The 22,190-nt window shown below is 46.9% G+C and overlaps 1 protein-coding gene and 1 long non-coding RNA gene across 2 annotated transcripts in view; one reads left to right on the forward strand and one right to left on the reverse strand.

Moving 5' to 3' along the window:
• The window catches only part of PECAM1 (platelet and endothelial cell adhesion molecule 1), a 588,149-nt gene extending 574,520 nt beyond the window's left edge, over positions 1-13,629 (reverse strand). Inside the window, exons 1-2 of the mRNA XM_078654345.1 lie at positions 13,347-13,629; positions 11,160-11,186 (exon numbers count right to left, since the gene is read on the reverse strand). Of these exons, the coding sequence (XP_078510471.1) occupies positions 11,160-11,186; positions 13,347-13,398 (79 nt within the window). The 5' untranslated portion in view covers positions 13,399-13,629. The remainder of the gene's footprint in view (positions 1-11,159; positions 11,187-13,346) is intronic.
• LOC144770098 (uncharacterized) lies at positions 7,612-8,930 on the forward strand. Its single transcript, XR_013598795.1, has 4 exons — positions 7,612-7,726; positions 8,076-8,167; positions 8,257-8,291; positions 8,382-8,930. It is a non-coding gene; the product is annotated as an uncharacterized LOC144770098 (long non-coding RNA).
• Positions 13,630-22,190: the final 8,561 nt, after the last annotated feature.

Here is a 22,190-nt window from a genome sequence, read left to right on the forward strand (position 1 = left end):
TATTCAGGAAGCCTATAAAGGATTAGTGGTGAATTAATATGGTGAAATATGAGGTAATTTCAGTGGTGGATATTAGTCTGTTACTTGGAGTGAGAAGGATAGCGGAGGGATAAAAGGGGAATAAAGATTTGCATTCATATAGCACTTGTTACCCCTGATGGGTGTTGAAGCGCTTTTCTGGCGAGTAGCACGCCACTCCGGAACCCATAAAGGACTAGTGTTGAAAATTAGTATAGTATAAATATGAAGTAATTTGAGTAGTAGATATGTTATTCAGTTATTTGGGTAGTATATTAGTATAGTTGAGTATGGAATATGGAGTTTGAGAAGTGAACATGTTAGTCTGTTAATTTTGATTGAAAAGGATGTTTTTTTTTGTTGTTGTTTTTTTTTAGGTCTTAGCAGTAGGAAGAGGCTTTTGGATGAGTAAGCAACTTGTATGTCGTGAAACATGAGTTCGCCCTTTGTGGAAAATGAAAGAAAACTTGAATCTCCTTCACGACTCAATTATACTCCATTGACTGTAAGACCTAAAAAATCTAGTCTCTTTTGTTCTGGTTCAATAGAGCCCATGAAATCTGTCAACAAAAGTATGGGCTGCAAACACACATATGAATGTCCCTTGGAGAAGAAGGCTGAGGCCAGACTTGGATGAGGACTGGCACTACAGGCACGTGAACCATTGATTCAGACATAGGGAGATCTGATTCCGGAGCTGCACTTTTAGTGCCATCCACCGACTGCCAACATCTCCTCTCAATGGTACTGTCCACACTCTCTCTGCCACCACAAGTCAAGAGTGAAACTGATCGTGTCTCCACCACTACCTCTGCAATAGCCAAACTATGATGCATACCTTCCACCTACAAAGGATCATGTTTCCCTCGTCTATCTGAACGCGCCTGCCTTGCGTACAAACACTCTAAATTATCTACAAAGCCATATGGTTGCATCTATACAACCTCCAAGGACCGGCAGAGTGAGGGATAGGTCATCAGTCACAGCGGCAAAGTTCTGCACAACACTGCACTGTTCAGTGCCAGCACCTGCCGGTACAAGCTGCCATACAGTGTTGACCCTATCTGGGTGATGTTCAAGATCTACAGGTACCTCTTTTTAGGGTACTGTAAGGGTGGTCACTAATTGTCACAGCCTCTGGACCACCACCAAAAAGTGTAGATAGACCGGTCATTGGCCCTGAAGAATTGCCGTCCAACAGACTTTTAATAATAAACAAACAATATGCCAGTACTGTGCAGTGATTGAAAATTTCACAAAGGTCACAGGCTAGAAATCACCCATTACCACAGACCACTCTTTCAGTCGATGTCTTATTATCAAAGTTCAATAAATGTATTTTAATTTGATTTTCTTTTTAGAGGAACAGAAGAAATTTTTGAAGGAAAACAACACAATAGAAATTTATAACATCAATTTAACACATTACTTGTGGATAACAAAGGGGAGAATGTCAGGCCTTTAGGTTAGGGATTCTTTAGGGAGAGGAGTGGGGCAAGAATGCCAAAAAGTGAGAAAAAAGAAATTTCAAACATTTAACACATACACTCAAGGACGTGAATTGACGACAGACAACAAAAATTATTGGTGGGGAAAAGGGACGTTTTTTTTTTAAAAAAAGGAGAGAATTGTTTTTTATTATAGGCCCTGCAACGTTTCTATTTAAATTGGCAGGTGAAACCTACTTCATTCAATGAAAGGATACACTAATTCCTATATATTCATGAAACAGACCATCAGTAATTATTATGATTACAATACATATTTGTAATCGATTGGTCTAGACAAGCAAAGAAAATAGGTCAACAATCAATCAATCAAGCATTTATATAGCGCACTACTCACCGCGCTTGGGGAGGGGTGTCCGCTACTGCTCGAACAGCCAGGTCTTGAGCTGCTTCCTGAAGGCGAGGTGGTCCTGGGTCAGGCGGAGGTGGGTCGGGAGTGAGTTCCAAGTCTTGGCTGCCAGGTAGGAGAAGGACCTTCCTCCTGTGGTGGTTCTTCGGATGCGGGGGACGGCGGCGAGGGCGTGACCGGTCGAACGAAGCTGGCGTGTGGGAGCGTAGAAGTTGAGGCGGCTGTTGAGGTATCTTGGGCCTTGGTTGTGTAAGGCTTTGTGTGCGTGGGTGAGGAGACGGAAGGTGATTCTCTTGTTGACCGGAAGCCAATGTAGGTCTCTCAGGTGGCCGGAGATGTGGCTGTGTCGAGGGATGTCGAGGATGAGTCTTGCTGAGGCGTTCTGGATCCGCTGGAGTCTCTTCTGGAGTTTGGCTGTGGTTCCGGCGTAGAGGGAGTTGCCGTAGTCCAGTCGGCTGGTGACGAGGGCCTGGGTGACCATCTTCCTGGTCTCGGTGGGGATCCACCAGAAGATCTTACGGAGCATGCGCAGGATGTTGAAGCACAACGAGGAGACGGCGTTGACTTGTCTGGTCATGGAGCGAGAGGAGTCCAGGATGAAGCCCAGGTTGCGTGCGTGGTCTGTTGGTTTGGGTGCGCTGCCCAGGGCGGGGGGCCACCAGGTGTCGTCCCAGGCGGAGGGTGAGGATCCCAGGATGAGGACTTCCGTCTTGTCTGAGTTCAGTTTCAGGCGGCTGTTCATCATCCACTTGGCTACGTCTGTCATCCCTTCGTGTAGGTTGGCTCTGGCGGTGGCGGGGTCGTTGGTGAGGGAGAGGATCAGCTGGGTGTCGTCGGCGCAGGAGATGATGGTTGAGGTTGTGTTGGCGTGCGATGACTGCGAGGGGGCTCATGTAGACGTTGAAGAGGGTTGGGCTGAGCGAGGAGCCCTGAGGGACGCCGCAGATGACTTCGGTGGCTTCTGATCTGAACGGGGGGAGTCGGACTCTCTGTGTCCTTCCGGTGAGGAAGGAGATGATCCACTCCTGTGCCTTCTCCTGGATTCCGATGTTGCTGAGGTGCTGTACTAGGGTGCGGTGGCAGACGGTGTCGAATGCCGCGGAGAGGTCCAGGAGGATGAGGGCCACTGTTTCTTCGTTGTCGAGCAGGGTTCGGATGTCATCGGTGGCAGCGATGAGGGCGGTCTCGGTGCTGTGGTTGGACCGGAAGCCAGACTGCGAGAGGTCGAGGGATCCGTTTGTCTCGAGGAAGGCGGCCAGCTGCTTGTTGACGGTCTTTTCGATGACTTTGGCCGGAAACGGGAGGAGCGAGATGGGGCGGTAGTTTTTGAGTTCGGTGGGGTCCGCTGATGGTTTCTTCAGTAGAGCGCTGAGTTTGGCGTGCTTCCAGCTCTCCGGGAAGGTAGTTGTGTCGAAGGAGGTGTTGATGATGTCCCGCAGATGGGGTGCGATGACAGAGTCGGCCTTGTTGAAGACGTGGTGAGGGCAGGGGTCGGTTGGAGATCCGGAGTGGATGGAGTTCATCGTGCAGATGGTGTCTTCGGTGCTGATCGGGGTCCAAGCGCGGAGGGTGGTGGTGGAGGGCGATGGTGTGGTCGTGGCGTGCGTCGGTTGAGTGTTGAAGCTGTTGTGTATGTCCGCGATCTTGTTGTGGAAGTAGGAGGCGAGGGAGTTGCAGAGGTCTTGTGAAGGGGTGATGTCGTTGTTTCCGGCGTTGGGGTTGGAGAGCTCTTTAACGATGTTGAAGAGTTCCTTGCTGTTGTGTGCGTTGTTGTCCAGTCGTTCCTTGAATGCGGTTTTCTTGGTGACGTGGATCAGTTGGTGGTGTTTTCGGGTGGCGAGCTTGAGGGTGGTCATGTTGTCCGGTGTTGGGTGTCTGCTCCAGGCTTTCTCGAGGGCTCGGCAGTTCTTCTTGGAGCTCTTGAGTTCGTCGGTGAACCACGGGGCTTTCTTGCTGCTGGGTCTGCTAGGCGGGGTCCTCAGAGGGGCGAGGTCGTCTGCGCAGTTGCTGATCCACTTCGTGAGGTTGTTGGCGGCCTGGCTGGGGTTCGTTGTGCTGGTGGGAGGGTCCAGGCTCAGGGAAGCGGCGAGCTGGTCGGCTGTGATCTTGTTCCAGCTTCTGCGTGCCAGCTGTTGCTGGTGGTGGTGGGCCGTTGTTCTTCTGAAGCTGAAGTGGACGCAGCTGTGGTCCGTCCAGTGGAGTCCGGTGGCGTGGCTGAAGGAGATGTCTTTGCTGGAGGAGAAGACGGGGTCGAGTGTGTGTCCGGCGTAGTGGGTGGGGGAGGTCACCAGCTGCTTGAGGCCGAGGGTGGCGAGGTTGTCCAGCAGGGTGGTGGTGTTGCGGTCGTTGTTGTTCTCCAGGTGGAAGTTGAGGTCCCCGAGGAGGATGTAGTCAGCGGAGGGGAGAGCGTGCGGGCTGATGAAGTCGGCGATGTCTTCGCTGAATTGTGTGCGTGGTCCCAGGGGTCTGTAGATGAGGGTGCCTCTGAGGGTGGTCTTGGGGTCGGTGTGTATCTGGAAGTGCAGGTGTTCGGTGGTTGGGAGGGCGTCGTCGGTGTTGGTCGTGATGCGGATGGTGTTCCTGTGGACGATGGCGATGCCTCCTCCTGTCTGGTTGACGCGGTCCCTCCGGGTGATCTTGTAACCGTCCGGGATAGCGATGGCGATGTCTGGTGCTGAGGAGGCGTTCATCCAGGTTTCCGTGAGGAAGGCGACGTCTGGTGATGTAGTGTCGAGCAGGTTCCAGAGTTCGACGGCGTGTCTGTGGACGGATCGGGTGTTGAGCAGGATGCACTTCAGGTGGTTGCTGCTGGTGCTCGGTTTGGTGGGTGCTGGTGTGGTGCAGGTCCGCATGCAGGTGAACTTGCAGGAGTGGCAGCAAAAGGGTCCGTGGGTGCGTCTTGGGGTGGCTTGGTAGCAATCCGGGAGTCGGCCAGCGTTGAGTGCGTTGAGGTCGGTGGAGCTGTAGGTCCGGCGGGTGGGCCGGTGTCTGCGGGGGCCAGGGGTCCTGGCACTGGGCACGGTCCAGGCACGGACGGACGCAGACGGGCTTACCTTTGGCGCGCCTTCGGCGCACAATCGGCGCGCCCGCTGCGCGTACGCTCGGTCGCCATTTATGGCGAAGTGGGAGGGAGGGAGGAGCAGCTGGGAGGCGGGAGCGGGGAGGGCACACAAGAAAAGGGGGCGTAGCCGCACGCAGGCGGCGGGAAGCGGGGAGCGGGGCACAGGGGCAGAGAAAACAGCACAGAACAACAAAAAGGAATACAATATGGGAAGCAGGCAATGAAAATCTGACAATAAGGGGGAGCGAGCAGAAAGAGACACAAATCGAAAAAGCACAATATTAAGCACACGCTAGAACTACGGCGGGGCAAGGGTCGACGGGGCGGGCTCGGCGAGGCTGAGAACAGCAGCGGGGGGACGCACACGCTACAGCTGGTGGCCGTGTGGCGCGGGGGTGTCCTGAGGGCAGGTCACACTCACCTGCGCTGCACGGTCGCCATTTATGGCCAAGTGGGAGGGAGGGAGGAGCAGCTGGGAGGCAGGAGCGGGGAGGGCACACAAGAAAAGGGGGCGTGGCCGCACGCAGGCGGCGGGGAGCGGGGCACAGGGGCAGAGAAAACGGCACAGAACAACAAAAAGGAATACAATATGGGAAGCAGGCAATGAAAATCTGACAATAAGGGGGAGCGAGCAGAAAGAGACACAAATCGAAAAAGCACAATATTAAGCACACGCTAGAACTACGGCGGGGGCGGGGTCGACGGGGCGGGCTCGGCGAGGCTGAGAACAGCAGCGGGGGGACGCACACGCTACAGCTGGTGGCCGTGCGGCGCGGGGGTGTCCTGAGTTTCAAATCCCTACGAATCAAGGGACTCTCTTCAGGACCAAACAAAAGAATCTGGAAGACATAAATACAGTAACATACTGTCAGTCATCTATGTGAGCGACTCTCAACTTACGTCCAGCACAACATATACTCAGCTCCTACCTGTGTTTCTTTATGTAGTCTTCACTTCCGTGAGGCTGGAAGAGAGGAATACAGCTGTGTCTAACAATGTTTAAAAGCATAGTGGAACTCCTTATAAAGAGGTTCGTGCATGTGTATTACTTACTTGTGGGTCGGTCGGGCGTTCCCTACTCAGTCCACTTAAATTCAGGACTCCAAATCCATCATATTAATTTTTAGCGGTTTTTTTTTATTTTCCTGAAACAAAATTAATGGTTTATTGCAAAACCTGAATGCGAGTGTGCTTTAATTTCTTGTCTAAAAAGCAGTGCGAACTTCTTTGCGCAGTCATCGCAGCCTTAGTTCGCTTCTGCCGTTGCAGGTGAAGCGTGTGAGTGGTTCCTATAGAATATTATCACACTATCAACGTATTATGATCGCGTAAAGATTGAGCTGACTCGAGGTTGTACTTAATTATGCGCTTCAGTCTAATTGATTGTGAAACTAGAAGCGCTCGTTTGTGAGCACTAATAACCAGTTAAATCGTAAAACTTCAGAAGTTTAATGGACAATCGTTACTGGTGAATGGATAGTTATTCGAATTACCTTGAAAGTTTTCCGGTATCCTCCTCAATGCGTTGCTTCCAAGAATGCAGACGCCGTCAGCTAGTTCTGGGTTAGCCCGTTTAAAGTTCTTCCGAATTCCGGTGCAGTGTGCCCGTGTTGATGGGATTTGTAGTTTTTACTTATTCAACACAGTGGTATTTCACATCGCAGATTCTTACGGATTGGGAGATCTATAGAATATCATGGTAATATTCGAATGGTTGAATCAGCCGTATCACCATCTTGGATTTGTTTTATTTCTCATTAGATGTTTGGCCATGAAACCACCTTCTCTTGCATCAGCAATTCGCATATTAATTGTTCGCCGGAAGGTCGATATATTCCGGGATGACATCCACGTCTTTACAATTTTTAGTGTTATGTGTCACATTTCAGTGCTTCGCATAATTTGTTTGGAATAATAGTTTGTTTTGAAGGTATAATTATTCCCCGTATCTCTGATCGTTAATGTCTTCCATCGCTTTCTCCATGAGATTCCATGATGAATATCATGGAGAAAGCGATTTCAGATGGACAATAATATCGAAGATTGTACCAGATCCAAGAGGTGGTGATTTAGAGGCCAAACTGAGACAACGAGAAGCGATGTTAATTCTGAAATTTAACACGACCATCCGAGGCCTAAATGAGATGTCTGAATTGTATAACCTTTAAACTCCTTTTAAATATTGCTTTCTTAAGGAGGTTGCTACACTTCAAGCGAACCCTGCAAGTAACTATAGGGCCCATACACTGGATCATTTCTCTAAACTCAATGCATTATCACTGAATATGCTGAATGATGATTCCATTAAAGCATGGAAGACATTAACGATCAGAGATACGGGGAATAATTATACCTTCAAAACAAACTATTATTCCAAACAAATTATGCGAAGCACTGAAATGTGACACATAACTCTAAAAATTGTAAAGACGTGGATGTCATCCCGGAATATATCGACCTTCCGGCGAACAATTAATATGCGAATTGCTAATGCAAGAGAACGTGGTTTCATGGCCAAACATCTAATGAGAAATAAAACAAATCCAAGATGGTGATACGGCTGATTCAACCATTCGAATATTACCATGATATTCTATAGATCTCCCAATCCGTAAGAATCTGCGATGTGAAATACAACTGTGTTGAATAAGTAAAAACTACAAATCCCATCAACACGGGCACACTGCACCGGAATTCGGAAGAACTTTAAATGGGCTAACCCGGAACTAGCTGACGGCGTCTGCATTCTTGGAAGCAACGCATTGAGGAGGATACCGGAAAACTTTCAAGGTAATTCGAATAACTATCCATTCACCAGTAACGATTGTCCATTAAACTTCTGAAGTTTTACGATTTAACTGGTTATTAGTGCTCACAAACGAGCGCTTCTAGTTTCACAATCAATTAGACTGAAGCGCATAATTAAGTACAACCTCGAGTCAGCTCAATCTTTACGCAATCATAATACGTTGATAGTGTGATAATATTCTATAGGAACCACTCACACGCTTCACCCGCAACGGCAGAAGCGAACTAAGGCTGCGGATGACTGCGCAAAGAAGCTCGCACTGCTTTTTAGACAAGAACTTAAAGCACACTCGCATTCAGGTTTTGCAATAAACCATTAATTTTGTTTCAGGAAAATAAAAAAACCCCGCTAAAAATTAATATGATGGATTTGGAGTCCTGAATTTAAGTGGACTGAGTAGGGAACGCCCGACCGACCCACAAGTAAGTAATACACATGCACAAACCTCTTTATAAGGAGTTCCACTATGCTTTTAAACATTGTTAGACACAGCTGTATTCCTCTCTTCCAGCCTCACGGAAGTGAAGACTACATAAAGAAACACAGGTAGGAGCTGAGTATATGTTGTGCTGGACGTAAGTTGAGAGTCGCTCACATAGATGACTGACAGTATGTTACTGTATTTATGTCTTCCAGATTCTTTTGTTTGGTCCTGAAGAGAATCCCTTGATTCGTAGGGATTTGAAAAGCGTCGACCTATTTTCTTTGCTTGTCTAGACCAATCGATTACAAATATGTATTGTAAACATAATAATTACTGATGGTCTGTTTCATGAATATATAGGAATTAGTGTATCCTTTCATTGAATGAAGTAGGTTTCACCTGCCAATTTAAATAGAAACGTTGCAGGGCCTATAATAAAAAACAATTCTCTCCTTTTTTTTTTTTAAAACTGTCCCTTTTCCCCACCAATAATTTTTGTTGTCTGTCGTCAATTCACGTCCTTGAGTGTATGTGTTAAATGTTTGAAATTTCTTTTTTCTCACTTTTTGGCATTCTTGCCCCACTCCTCTCCCTAAAGAATCCCTAACCTAAAGGCCTGACATTCTCCCCTTTGTTATCCACAAGTAATGTGTTAAATTGATGTTATAATTTTCTATTGTGTTGTTTTCTTTCAAAAATTTCTTCTGTTCCTCTAAAAAGAAAAATCTAATTAAAATAAATTTATTGAACTTTGATAATAAGACATCGACTGAAAGAGTGGTCTGTGGTAATGGGTGATTTCTAGCCCGTGACCTTTGTGAAATTTTCAATCACTGCACAGTACTGGCATATTGTTTGTTTATTATTATACTGGCGCAGCCTTACTGTGCTTCAGCCAAAACCCTTGGTGTTACTTGGTCCAACAGACTTTTGGCAAGACATATGTTGGCCTGATTTCATAGCGTACTACCCTTTATCGTTAAAAACAGTGGCACGGCGATCATTATTTTAATCAGGATATTGGCCAGTTCCATTAAAATAGTTCTGAGTGGACCACTATTTCCTGTTTTGGCCTCAAATTTCTCACATCTACACTCACTAGGGCCCTCACTCGCACTGCACCCAACGGCTAGGAAAAAAGATCTCCGCTAAAAGGCACCATCATGGCTGCCGATCGGGAATTGCAACGCCGACCCGACGAGGAGCAGACCCAATGATGAAGCAAGACACCTAATTGATTGGGTGTGTGAGTGTTTCTTTCCAAAAGGAGGACTACCTTCTCCTGACCTGACTAAACATACATATTGATCAATACACACATCTACCTGTACTAAATAGGAGGACCAGCATACCGTTCTGGTTTAGATTGCGTTTGGGCATGTATGCTAAACCTAGTTAAATATTAGCACGTAGTCCTTCTTTTTGTAGACATGCATCTTTACAAAGCAATCAAATAAAAAGTAGACAGTTACCTGTAGGCATGTTAAAATAGGCCGCGGCATACATGCTACTTTTTCAGATGTATGACCGCCCAGACGGTGCTGTTTGTTACTTCAAGCTGGTTTTAACACCTATGCTTTAAACAACCTCTTTACTGATATTTATACTGATATTGTAAAAGTAAAGATTCGCAATAGTGAGGCTGTATGTGGTCAACCCAACTCTCATTCTAATGTTTCCGTCCATAAATCAAGGTAACAGAGCAATAAAAATCAGTGTAGGTGCAGGATTGTGCGTTTTTCTGTGTTCAATAATCCCGGTATAGATGACATTATACAGTATTTGCTCACAGGTATGGAAAGATAAGTACATGTCTGATAATCCTCACTGCACACTAGGAAAAACACTTTGATCTCTGTATTTAAGCAATGCAACTACAGTGCCAAGAACCAAATACATATGACAACTACAGTACAGTATAACTGTCTTTACAAACCTCTGTGTCTTGTCTTGCAAATAAAATGTTTCTGCCACTTTACAGGTAAAACAACTGATCCGCCCTCACAAGCCCAACTTACAGAGCTCTTATCTCACTGCACAGCTCCAAGCACATGTATCCTAGCTCTGGCTACATCCCTGTGTTTGTGACTCCTGCATACGAAACAGAGCAAACCATGAACCTCATATGCGGATCTGCAGAGAGTCGCATGATAACTGTTATCATAGTTCAGGGAGGTGGATCCTGGCACCTCAACACTTTCACCCACGGGAATACATCGCATATTCCACTCTCTGCATCGGCTTATGCAGAGCAGATCACTATGTCAAAACACAAAACTGGGGAAACAGTGCACTGTGGTAATGGACACACAGGAAATGCGTCACAGAAGGGAGGGAGTGTTGAAGGAACGTGACCAATAGTGAGAGGGGAAAGCATTGTTGATGCAGGGGCAGTGGTACCCAAAGCTGTTGGGGGTCTTTATCGCTGGTTGAGGTGGTCATAAGACCATGTTGGCCCCCACTGAAGGAAGCGAAGGATAGAGCCAGCAGAGTGCGGACTAAAGTCACTCTGAGACTTCGGAATGAAGAGCGCGCTTCTTCTCAGCTCTGATCCACACTAAAGGCAGAGTGCGCCACACTTGCAACAGATGAACCAGGATTGTTCATTCTACAGTAAAGCAGCTGCCGCTGAAGAGAGCCCACCTGACCTCAAGAGCCCCGCCGGCTTCAATATGGGTTTTGGTCCTGACCTTCCCTTGCTCTCTCTCTCCCCCGCTCTTTTGCCAGCGAGAATACCCCAAGCTGCCACTACAGAAAGACCTATAGACTCCTCTCTTCGACCAGTTCCAGGCAGCCACCAGCCAATCTTAAGCACCATAGAGCACAACAGGTCCCTCGGAATCCATTTGATTCCAATCTCAGCGGATCTTGACAATGAATACTTTTAGTCCTACTGCAGGATCTGTGAAGGTGTCAGATCGGGCAGGCTAATGAGAACCCTCGGATAAAAGTTGAGAAATACTACAAAATGTTTAAAGTAATACGCTTACCATGGTCGTCGCCTACAGCCGCTCCAGCTGGAAAAAAACAAATAAAAATATATTAGTCTTTGAGAGCATAAATCTGGCACAACAGTCAGAAGTCAGATACTGGAAGAACAGAACCAGGCTAGTACCTAACAAGAAGAAAATATTCATTTTTAGCCCAGACAAGATCAGCCCAGTCATTACCAGTATCCAACACTTCGTTAAGGTTTTACGGAGCATTTGACCAAGATCAGCAGTCAAAGGGGTTTGTTTTGCAAAGTGTAAACATTTTATTCCGTCTAGGGCACGATGAATCACCAACAGTTTTGCTTCTGCTGTATTCGAATTAGTTGGAGGCATTGACCAGATCATGTCAACAACTTTTTGTAACCAGTAATAGATGTGTTGGCGGAGAAAACTGCCGGAAGTGTTTGAATTTGTTAGTAGTATATTGCATAGTGCGTAATGCCATGATCTTGCTCCATAGAATGTATACGGCTTTACAGAATCTGGTCTTAGATCCATATGGCAAAATGTGACCAGTAGGAAGTTAGGGACGAAGAAATAAAACAAACACACAAGTAATTGATGAGGCACAAAGGTGCGATTTACCTTCTAAAATGATGTACCAAATCATCAGCAAAGCTTGGAAGCAACCAACGTGAGGCCCAGGTAAGAAGGTTTCTACCCAATCCAATACATTATAAACCTATAGGAAATACTTTCTACAGCACATAGGGAGTGACGTAATGCAAACCAATAGGATCTCCCAGAAAGATTTGACAGGGGTACCATAAAATTTCGATCACTCAAAATGTCGATTACTCTGGCCACCTCGCCTATATAAAAAGACCTTGCTCCGAGCGGGGGCCCTTGAGTGCCAGGACCCGCTTGCATGGCAGGCACTACCTATGCTATACTCCTGTGTACAGTGACTGACAGAAACCTTACATTCTGCTGCCACTATGCCCTGGCACCAAATCTGATTCTGTGAGTACAATGACTGAGAGTAGAAGGCCAGATATACTGAGCCAGTGTGTGATCGCTGACCCTGAGATTCACAAAATCACTGGGTTTGCAACCACAAAATGCATATTCTAATACACAATACCCCTCTTACAAGTCGGAAAAGCTTTTAATGATGGTAAAAATGGGTTCTGCTACACATACTGAATCGTAATTTGAAAGGGACGTAATTGGGGCCCAATTGTGACCCTGTATGTAATATATCAATTTCTGCAAACTCACTTCTAGCCCAAACCATTGAACAGTAACTGCCCCCACCCCAAAAGGAAAAAGTAACTGATTTGCAAAGGTGAGGGGGTCCCCGCGGAACCCCTTTCCTGTTGGAAAGGGTGTTGGCAGGCTTGTGGAGAGAAAGGAGTGGTCCTGCTTTTGAACAAAAAACAAAGATTTCCATTTAGAAATGCAAGCCTAGGGAGGGCCGTCTGCTATCCATTGCAGGCCAATGTCCCTGTGTTTACAGCTAATCATTGGGGTCGCAAATTATGTCCTGCCTAAATTAATATTAATTAGTTAGGTCATTCTGTGACACCATGTAAGTGATTTAACGACGGAAACTATTATTCCATTGGTTGTTTCACAAAATTAGAGTCTGATCACAAAAATTTGTTATTCAATTTGCAACCTCTTTTGTAAATGAACTCTTAGTCCATCTGGCCCCGAGGTGCCTCTGTAGACACACTATGGCTCAGGCAGGCACGGGTCATTTTCTTAGTGCTCAAATCATTGTTTTAAATTACAAAATGTAAACCAGCAAAAACTGCCCTCAAGCGCTGCGAGGCTGGGGTTAACATCCTAGCACCCCGCTCCCTTTTATGCACTCAACTGTCTGCACTCCTTTTCAAAATAAAAAGAAGTCCGACGTCTAAAGAGAGTCCCGCAGGCTGGCCCAGTGTCCAAAGGAAGAGCAGGCACAATTTTTATAAATGTAATTGATTGCATTATAAATATAATGTCATATTCATGCCTTGCTTGTGCTGAATGAGAGCACTTTAAATATGGGCGTGAAAAATACATTTGTGTTGGACATTCTAGTAAAAGTGGTGCAGGCAAATGCGGAAAATAAATAAAAGGTCATGCATGTTCGTAAGAGTGAAAAATAAGCGATTTTTACTTCAACTGACATGGGTAACAGAGTAAACATGTTTCAAAGTGATAGAATAGACGGAGGAAACAGTGACTACTTACTGTAATAAAGCTGCGAAGATGTGATCAGCAGAGTCACCGTCCAAAACAACATTATTCAATAAAAGTAAATAGATTAAAAAAAATAAAAAGAATCCTGGAACTTCAGCTTCATGGAAGAAGCTTGGCGAGGTCTAAAAAAGAAGGCTGGAGCCCCCCTCTCCAGGAGACGCTAGAAGAGGAGGTTTCCTGGACAGGACTCCTTGGTCTCAGTTGAGGCGTCGGGGCTTCTCGCTCAGAGTCAGGTACTCACTCCCTCCACTGGAGACTGGAAGTGCTGAACAATGAGCGAGCAGTCCTGGCACCCGGCTGATTAGTTTCTCAGGAAGTGACATTTATCCTGATTGGGTCGCTGAACTTATTTTCCCTTGAAAACTTTCTGAGCGGGTGTGGTGCCTTCTAAGCCAGAAACTGAACCAAAAGTGTCCACCGAAAATAAAGCACATATTCAAATGCAGTCCCATCACCTACGAAGAGATGCCGCTGTTTATTTCGGGCGCGCTTGTTTCGACTAAACTATTTTAAATTTCTAAAAGTACTGATTGGCTGCTGTCCACGGGGTTCTCACAGATGGGATCATTTTTCCTGAGCTCAGTGGGTATTTTCCAGTGCCACTCCCACCCATCACTGATTTATCATGGAGCTGCTGCTTGGTGCTGTGGTTTTGAGTCCTATCCCCTCATCAGCCAGGCTAGCTTGAATCCAGTGACAAAGTGAGCAATGGACCCACGTCTGGGCATACCCTGCCAACTTAGGGTACTTTCCAGTGCCACTCCCACCCATCACTGATTTATCATGGAGCTGCTGCTTGGTGCTGTGGTTTTGAGTCCTATCCCCTCATCAGCCAGGCTAGCTTGAATCCAGTGACAAAGTGAGCAATGGACCCACGTCTGGGCATACCCTGCCAACTTAGGGTACTTTCCAGTGCCACTCCCACCCATCACTGATTTATCATGGAGCTGCTGATTGGTGCTGTACTGTGGTTTTGAGTCCTATCCCCTCATCAGCCAGGCTAGCTTGAATCCAGTGGCAAAGTGAGCAATGGACCCACGTCTGGGCATACCCTGCCAATTTAGGGTATTTTCCAGTGCCACTCCCACCCATCACTGATTTATCATGGAGCTGCTGCTTGGTGCTGTACTGTGGTCTTGAGTCCTATCCCCTCATCAGCCAGGCTAGCTTGAATCCAGTGACAAAGTGAGCAATGGACCCACGTCTGGGCATACCCTGCCAACTTAGGGTACTTTCCAGTGCCACTCCCACCCATCACTGATTTATCATGGAGCTGCCGCTTGGTGCTGTACTGTGGTTTTGAGTACTATCCCCTCATCAGCCAGGCTAGCTTGAATCCAGTGGCAAAGTGAGCAATGGACCCACGTCTAGCGCATCCTAACCAGGGTCGAAACGTCGACGCATTCCCTTCCTACATGAACCAACTATTAAAAATCCTCTAGGACCCAAGAATTAATTGATGCACCTAAGGGATTATTGTACATATAGTTGTCATCGTTAATAAGTCCATGAAGTGACAATTTTATATGTTGTTTTAATGGTGTAACAGTTTTGCACAGAATTAACGTGCCTTGTATGTTTTATGTTTTATAATTGGACAGCAACATGAATGTTTTGATTCAAATATAAAGAATATGAAAGTGTATGAGTAAAACTTCACTTAAAACTTTTTGGTCAGTGTGTCTAAGTATACAAGTGTGTTTAAGTTTACTGGTATACATACCATTGTCTTTGTATCCTCATTAGGGGCGAAGTGTGCAAATAACGTAATTGGAATACTAAATAACTGTGTATTTCTGTCCAACAGAACCATTATTATTTACTATATTACAACACAACAAGCGCAAAAAAAAAACAGGGACAGGTAGCTCGCACCGGAAGCAGGCAGCATTGGTGCCTGCAACAGAAAGGCGGAACATGTGGACTGTTGTGTTATTGAATGCGTCACACCAGCTCAGATGACAGTGGCACCTGTATCCCTTTCATTCTGTCTCCCTCCTTGCCCCTCGCCCGTCTCCCTCCCCCCAAGGGCTCAAAGCATACAATGTGTGCCAGTCTACCTTTGCCAGCCTGGCAAACAGCTGGCTTGCTGGAGACAGAGGCTCGCGGATATTCATAAATACAAATGAATGTATCCTTTTGAGGTTGACATATGGCTGAGATGTGAATGGGGGGATCATGATGTGGTTGAAGTTAAAGTTCAATCAATATTTTTGATTTCCTGCCTGTGGCTCCTGCTCCTTCCTCCTCTGCTAGCTCCCTCCTGCCTCATTCTCCCACCCTCCTCTTACAAATCAAAATAAATGACCACAGTGTTTAGCTTCAGAAGATGCATGACATGCAGATTGTGATTTCTCGGAAGCTTGGGGTGGGGTTTCCTGTCATGCCAATGGCAGTATCAGTTTATTGCAGTTTCGCACCACTGTTGTTTTCTTTCCCTTCTTACAGTATGAATCAGATAAAGTAGGCACTGTAAAAACAAGCATTTACAATGCAATAGGTCTTGCATTTATGCGAGTTTGAGCTATTGGCAGTGTAAATGACAATGCCTTTGATTTATGTTTTGGTGTTTAAAGCATAAATAAAAGTCATTGTCATTTGCAATACCAATAACTTAAACCGTAATTGCGAGACCTATTGCATTGCAAATGCTTGCTGTTGTTAGGCACGGGGAGATTACGTGATTTGCCCAGAATCACAGGATGTTGGGCGTCGTTCCCGAGAGTCGAACCTGGTTCCCCAGCTTCAACGTCGACCGCTCTAGCAGTAGGACTGCATCCTCTCCCCAAGAGTATGATATTTCGAGTAATTTCATTTAGCAGCTGTCAGTGACGTTTTTCAATAGAAAGGAATGTGCTTGTGTTTTCTCCACATAAACAAAACTGATTGCCACAAAAATTAAATTAAGGGAATTTACACACCCTTGAAGGATGTGATGTGTTCTGAATAAGACCTCTGTGCAAATTAGGACCACCCAGAATATTTATGTATTCTGGCCCTATGTGTCCTCCAGCACATCTCCAGTAATGTAAATCATTCACCTCAGACACTGAAATTTATTTTTAAAAGCTGTTCCTCCCCAAGTTTCTCTTTTTCTCTTTCTTGTAGTTCCTCTCATACATCTCGTACCCTCAAAATATATGAGGGAGATTGAACTAATCTTGTCACAGCTGGTTACACAGGGGGTATATTCGACAACCGCTCACTCTCATTGCTGCTCTGCTCTTTCTCGGCCTCTCTTCATCCATGTATCGCTCTCTCTACCCTCTTTTTGATGGCAACAGTTTACTTGTCAGCATTAATGTTTTAATTATTTGGTCTGATAGCACTCAGGAACAACGCTACAAAACTATTGAAGATGTTATCACCTTAAGAAAAACGTTTTGCTGATTTCTGAGTGGAGCGTGTCCGGGATTCTTCAGTGCCACATAACACATCACTTCTGGTCCCGTCACTTCCGTTGATGGCCAAGGTGAGGCCTTACTGCTCCACCCCAACCCTGCGAAATTCAAGAGTTAGCTCCTGTGAACATGGTACTGTGTACTGGTTAGCAGTCTTAAAGACTTCTAGGCAGGGCCGGTTTTAGCACTGGTGGCGCCCTGTGCGACAATGTTTGTTGGCGCCCCCCAATGACCATATTTACCACGGATTCCCTCACTACCACAATTTAACAGTGCTCCTCAAGTCTCTATAACCACTCTCTCTCAGACTGATTTAGTTTTATAGCGCCACTTATACCAGTGTAAGGTATTTAAATCACACACACATTGGCACAGAGACAATCAAAGGTGTGTAAATCAGTGTACAGGTATGTTACATAAGACACAGGCCTACAAGGTATAAGATTCGCATGTCATATATACTGGTAGGCAGTATAGTTTGAGTCCTTGGTCTGGAAATGCACAAATTAAGAATTTTATTAAACATATTATTCTTAGAGGTTCTCTTTAATAATAAGAATTGATTTGTTCCGAAATGAACCCTTTTTGCAAGTTTAGGATAATGAAAGACATATAGCTCTAATACATATCTTGCAGTTTGCATGCAGCGCTTAAATGACAGTTGATAGGATGTTAACTCATAAACCGCAGGTAACAAAAGGATCCCTGGGACACAAGCAGTAACCCACTGACCTATTTACATTATATGCACTTTGTGATCTGCATGGCATGCATTCTTTGCAACAGGCATATTAACCCGCTGCACTACCTTAAAATTAGTTAAAACTTACATTAGACAAACCGCGATCTCTCTCCAGCAGGAGGAGTAATCACCGAGTGATCTTGACGTTTTTATTGATGGCTGAAATATCTGGGAGCAAAGAATGGGGTAGGAGGCGCCTTTAAAACGAAAATATACTTGCAAACACCCCTAGTCAGCGCCCGGTGCGGTGGCACCGATCGCACGGCCCTGCTTCAAAGTCCATTAGATTCCGGAGGTTCGGGAACTAGCCTAGGCAGTACATCTACCATGAGATGGATGATGGGTAAGAAAAAGTTGTTTTAGCCTATAAGGTTTGATTTTTTAAATTCAACCAGGAAATAAATAGAGCAAGACAGGGCGCTAGAGAGCCGGCATGCGAGATGGCTACACTCACGTGAGGCCCCTGCAACAGGGGGTTGCAATCCGGCATCATATATCCTCATTTTACCCCATCACACCATAATTCTGTGCAGCTCACAATATAGACACTTACGGCCATATGTATCAAGCAAATTCGCATTCGCAAAGGCAGAAATTCGCCGAATTTCGGCCTTTGCGAATGCGAATTTGCTAAATGGTATGTATAAAGCAAAAAATGGTGCAAAACAAGGAATCACAAAGTTTGCGATTCCTTATTTTCCAATTGCATTTAAGGAATCACAAATTTTGCGATTCCTTAAATGCAATGTATGAAGCTAAAAAAATTAACAAAATGCCCTTAAGGAATCGCAAATTACCACCAACTTCTAGTTGGTGGTAAGTTGCGAATTCCTTGAAAAATGCACAATTTTGCATTTTTTAAAGTGCCATGTGACGCACATACATGCCCTTAGGGCATGTATGTATGCCCTTAGGGCATGTATGTGCGCCACATGTGCACCCATGCATATTTCAGGGGTGCAACAGGGTGTCCTTTGGACACCCCTGCACCCTTGAAATTATTCTCAATTTGCGATTAGCAAATTGCGAATCGCAAATTGAGAATAACTTCCCATTCATTCCTATGGGCCTCCTGGCCCATAGAAATGAATGGGAAAGTATTCCTTAATTGCGATTCACAATTTGCTAATCACAATTAAGGAATTTTAAGAAATCGCAAAAAAATGCGATTTTCTACATACATACCAATTTGCGAATCTCAAATAGCGATTTCTTAAAAATCGCTATGTGAGATTCACAAATGGGTACCTCCATACATATGACCCTTTCTGATGTATGCTCATGCAATTCTGGAGAAAAACGGTACTGAATAACTGAAGTAACAAACATATGCATCTTAGTCCACGGCATTGAAATGGCGGCCGCCTAACCAACTCACAGTCACTGGGTGCTACAGCCAGACTGCGGTGAGTGCTGAGGTAGGGCAGAGCTCGGAGATACTCGGGCCTAATTGCAATTTTGGAGGAGGTGGATCGCACCCCCATCCTTGGACCAGGTGGTGTGGCTGGTGAGTAGAGTGGATCACCAAACACTGATCAAAGGCCCGTGCATGCCACCCCTGGCTGTCTAGCCGCAGCCACAGACTTGGTGCCCTTGCCCCTGAGGAAGTGGTGTCATTGCCCCCAGGGACGCGGCAGCCCACTGGCATGTGGAGGCTCGGACTGGTCGGTCCTGCTAGCAGCTGAGCAGGGTCTTACACTCCAGTGTGGGACTGTGAGACACAAGGCCTGAGCGATCGGCCCATCAACCGCTAGCAGTTTCTGAGCCTGGCGGGCTGCTGGGGTCACTGGGGAAGTCCACATACTGATTCCCTCTCGTTGGGGGGGGCTCCCATCGGGTCCCAGCTTGTCCCGTCATGAGCGGCATTGTAGTCAAACCAGCCAGCTGCCACATACACTGAGCCCCCGCGTACCTGACCATTGGAACTATTGGCTGCTGGGGAAAGACACCATTGCACTTCACACTGGTCAGCCAACTATGCGGGGTGTGACTTGCCTTCCCCTTGGTGCGGGGATGGGTGAACACTGGCCTCTCAAAATGTACAGTCCAATAATGGCAGACACTCCACGTCAAAGCTGCCATATTGCAGCCTTCCACATGTGAAGTTGAGGCCTATGGATTCCCACCTTGGAGACGCGCACTAGACCGGCCTGCCCAGTACCATTCTTAGTGCAATTTTGTGACTGGCTCAGGACCCCAGAACTCCAAAACAACCTTCTATCAGCGGGGACGCACTCTTGGCACACTTAAAGGCCTGGATACCACTGCTGTGAACAGAATCGGCTCGTGCCCCCTAGCAGGGTTGGGGGACGAGGCGGGACTGGGTTACTGAGGCACTTCAGTAGATTTCCACTCTGCTACTGCTGATTCAGTGGCCTCCTGCTCATCAGGAGATGCTGCACTCTCGGACTCTCATATCACTGCCCATACCGTCTTCCATGAACTCATACCACTACTCAGGTCGCTCCGTACATCACAAATGGGGCCCTTGGGGCACTGGCGTAATGAAACATGAGGGGGCCCCCCTGCAAGGTACATCGAGGTGCTCCCTCAGACTCAATCGGGAGCTCTCAAGCCAGAGTATGTGCTGAGATGGCCCCCTGGAGCTTAGGGCCCCCCCTGCACCATAGGGGCTGTGGGGGCCTGTGTTTCACCACTGCCTTGGGGTGACTTGTGGGCACCTACATCACAATATATAATTTACGTACGCAACAGTCCATTGCTCCTAGAAGGCACCTTACAGCCCACACCGCAGGCGCTATATCATACGGAGAACCTTGGGCATAACAGATGGGCAACAGACCAAATCACAGTTTGTTACTCGGTGGTCCACTCTTATCCCAAGCGGCTGCTCAGACCAGCCTAGTGTAGAAGACTCACCAGCAGATGACCCCACTGATGTCCACGCAGCAAAGCCTAGCATTAAACAAAACTAAAATGGACACTATGAGTAAAAGAATGGACTCCATCACACATAAACTGGAGAAACAAGATGGTCATCTCACAGAGCAGAACAAAGGCTGCCCATACTAGAAGACACAGTATCACCTTGCAGTGACCAAATACTCAACATGCAGAAAGTGCTCAAAATATTTTCAGCAATAAATGAAGACTTAGACGCGACATCCCGTCAGAGCAATTTGTGGATATTGGAGCTTCTGGAATACACCAATACCAGAAAAATGGAGGACTTCATTAAATGACTCCTCACCACCATTTTTGGCATAGACTCCTTTTCTAAAATGCTCATTGTTGAGCGCACTCATCATGCACTACTGACCGATCATCACCAGGCTACTTAACAATTGTGATCAGGACACTGCCCATCACCTACCAAGTGAAAAGCAGACCCGGCAATTTGGCGGAAATGAAGTGACCATATATCCCGATTTCACCATTTCAGTGCAATAAGGGCAGAGAAAATTTGCACCCATCAAACAGAAATTGAGAATCGCTGCCATCCCCTTCGCGATGCTATATCAGCTCGCCTTTGCATCTCCTTCCAGGTGAAAGACCATTTCTTTATGACCCCACAGCAGGCTGCTGATTTCTTGCACTGGAACTCCATAAGCACTTCTTTAAGGATACCTACTCCCGTCTCCTCCAGATCGTCGTCACCAATGTCAGTACTGGTCTAAATCCAAAACCACCTTCCTGCTGGCAAGGGGGCTGCCCCGGGGTCCTCCTTTCGCCCGCTGGGGGCGCAAACGTTTCGGCTCCCCTGGAGCTACGGTGCCGAGACTCGTACGCAGATCCACAGCTCCCGAGTCGGCGGCTCTGCCCACTGTGCCACATCCTCTCCCTCACTTAATTCACTAGTATTGAACTGGGTACTAGTACCACCTCCTAGTTATAACACTTAAAAACAATAGACATGTATGGTATAGCGCTATATTAAACAAGTTAGTATTGGACCTGATTAATAGTACTCTCATTTAGACATTGTACTGCGAGCTGAGGCCGGCGTCTCCCCGTTTTCCATCATCCTGATCCCCTGACACAGTGGGGGGAGCTGCAACCTGGACCACAGCCCTCCGGAACCTGACTGCCAGTCTCGGCGGAGTTCTGTGCTGAAATTACAGCCGTCCCCGGGGATGAAACGCCGCTTGCCGCCTCGGCAGCCCTGGCAGCAAGATAGCGGCCACGGTCTGACTGTTGCCGCGGTTCCTGTCCTGTGAAGCGGACGGACATCTCGAGGCGGGTGGAATTGCCTGCAGGGCCGGCCTTAGGCATGTGCAAGCTGTGCACCTGCACAGGGCCACCAAACCCCAGGGGCCACCACGCCAATATATATCCTTAATATAATAATCCTCTGAGGATGGATACATATTTGTGTGGCGGCCCCTGGCAGGGATTTGGCGGCCTCTGGCTCTGTTCCACTTCCAAACACCCTGACCCCCCCCTCTCTTCACAGGCCTCCGTGCTCCGCCCTGCCCGGACCCCCTCTTCCGGGGCCCCCTACCTACGCTCCCTGCCCAGGGCCGCCATGAGCCTAGAGCCGCCCCTGTTGCCTGTACTGCCTGGCACATAGGCACAGTGGCACATTCCCGTGGAGGTGAGGAGGGGGAGAAGCGCTTTCATTGCAATCAGCTGGCCTGCAGCGCAGCCACCTCCTCTCCTCAGCTCCTGACTGTGACACAAGATGACAGCCAGGCAGTGAGCGCCCTGCGATCTCGGCTGTATTGGGCAGCA

This window comes from Lissotriton helveticus, chromosome 7 (assembly GCF_964261635.1).
Source record: "Lissotriton helveticus chromosome 7, aLisHel1.1, whole genome shotgun sequence".
Taxonomy (NCBI): domain Eukaryota; kingdom Metazoa; phylum Chordata; class Amphibia; order Caudata; family Salamandridae; genus Lissotriton; species Lissotriton helveticus.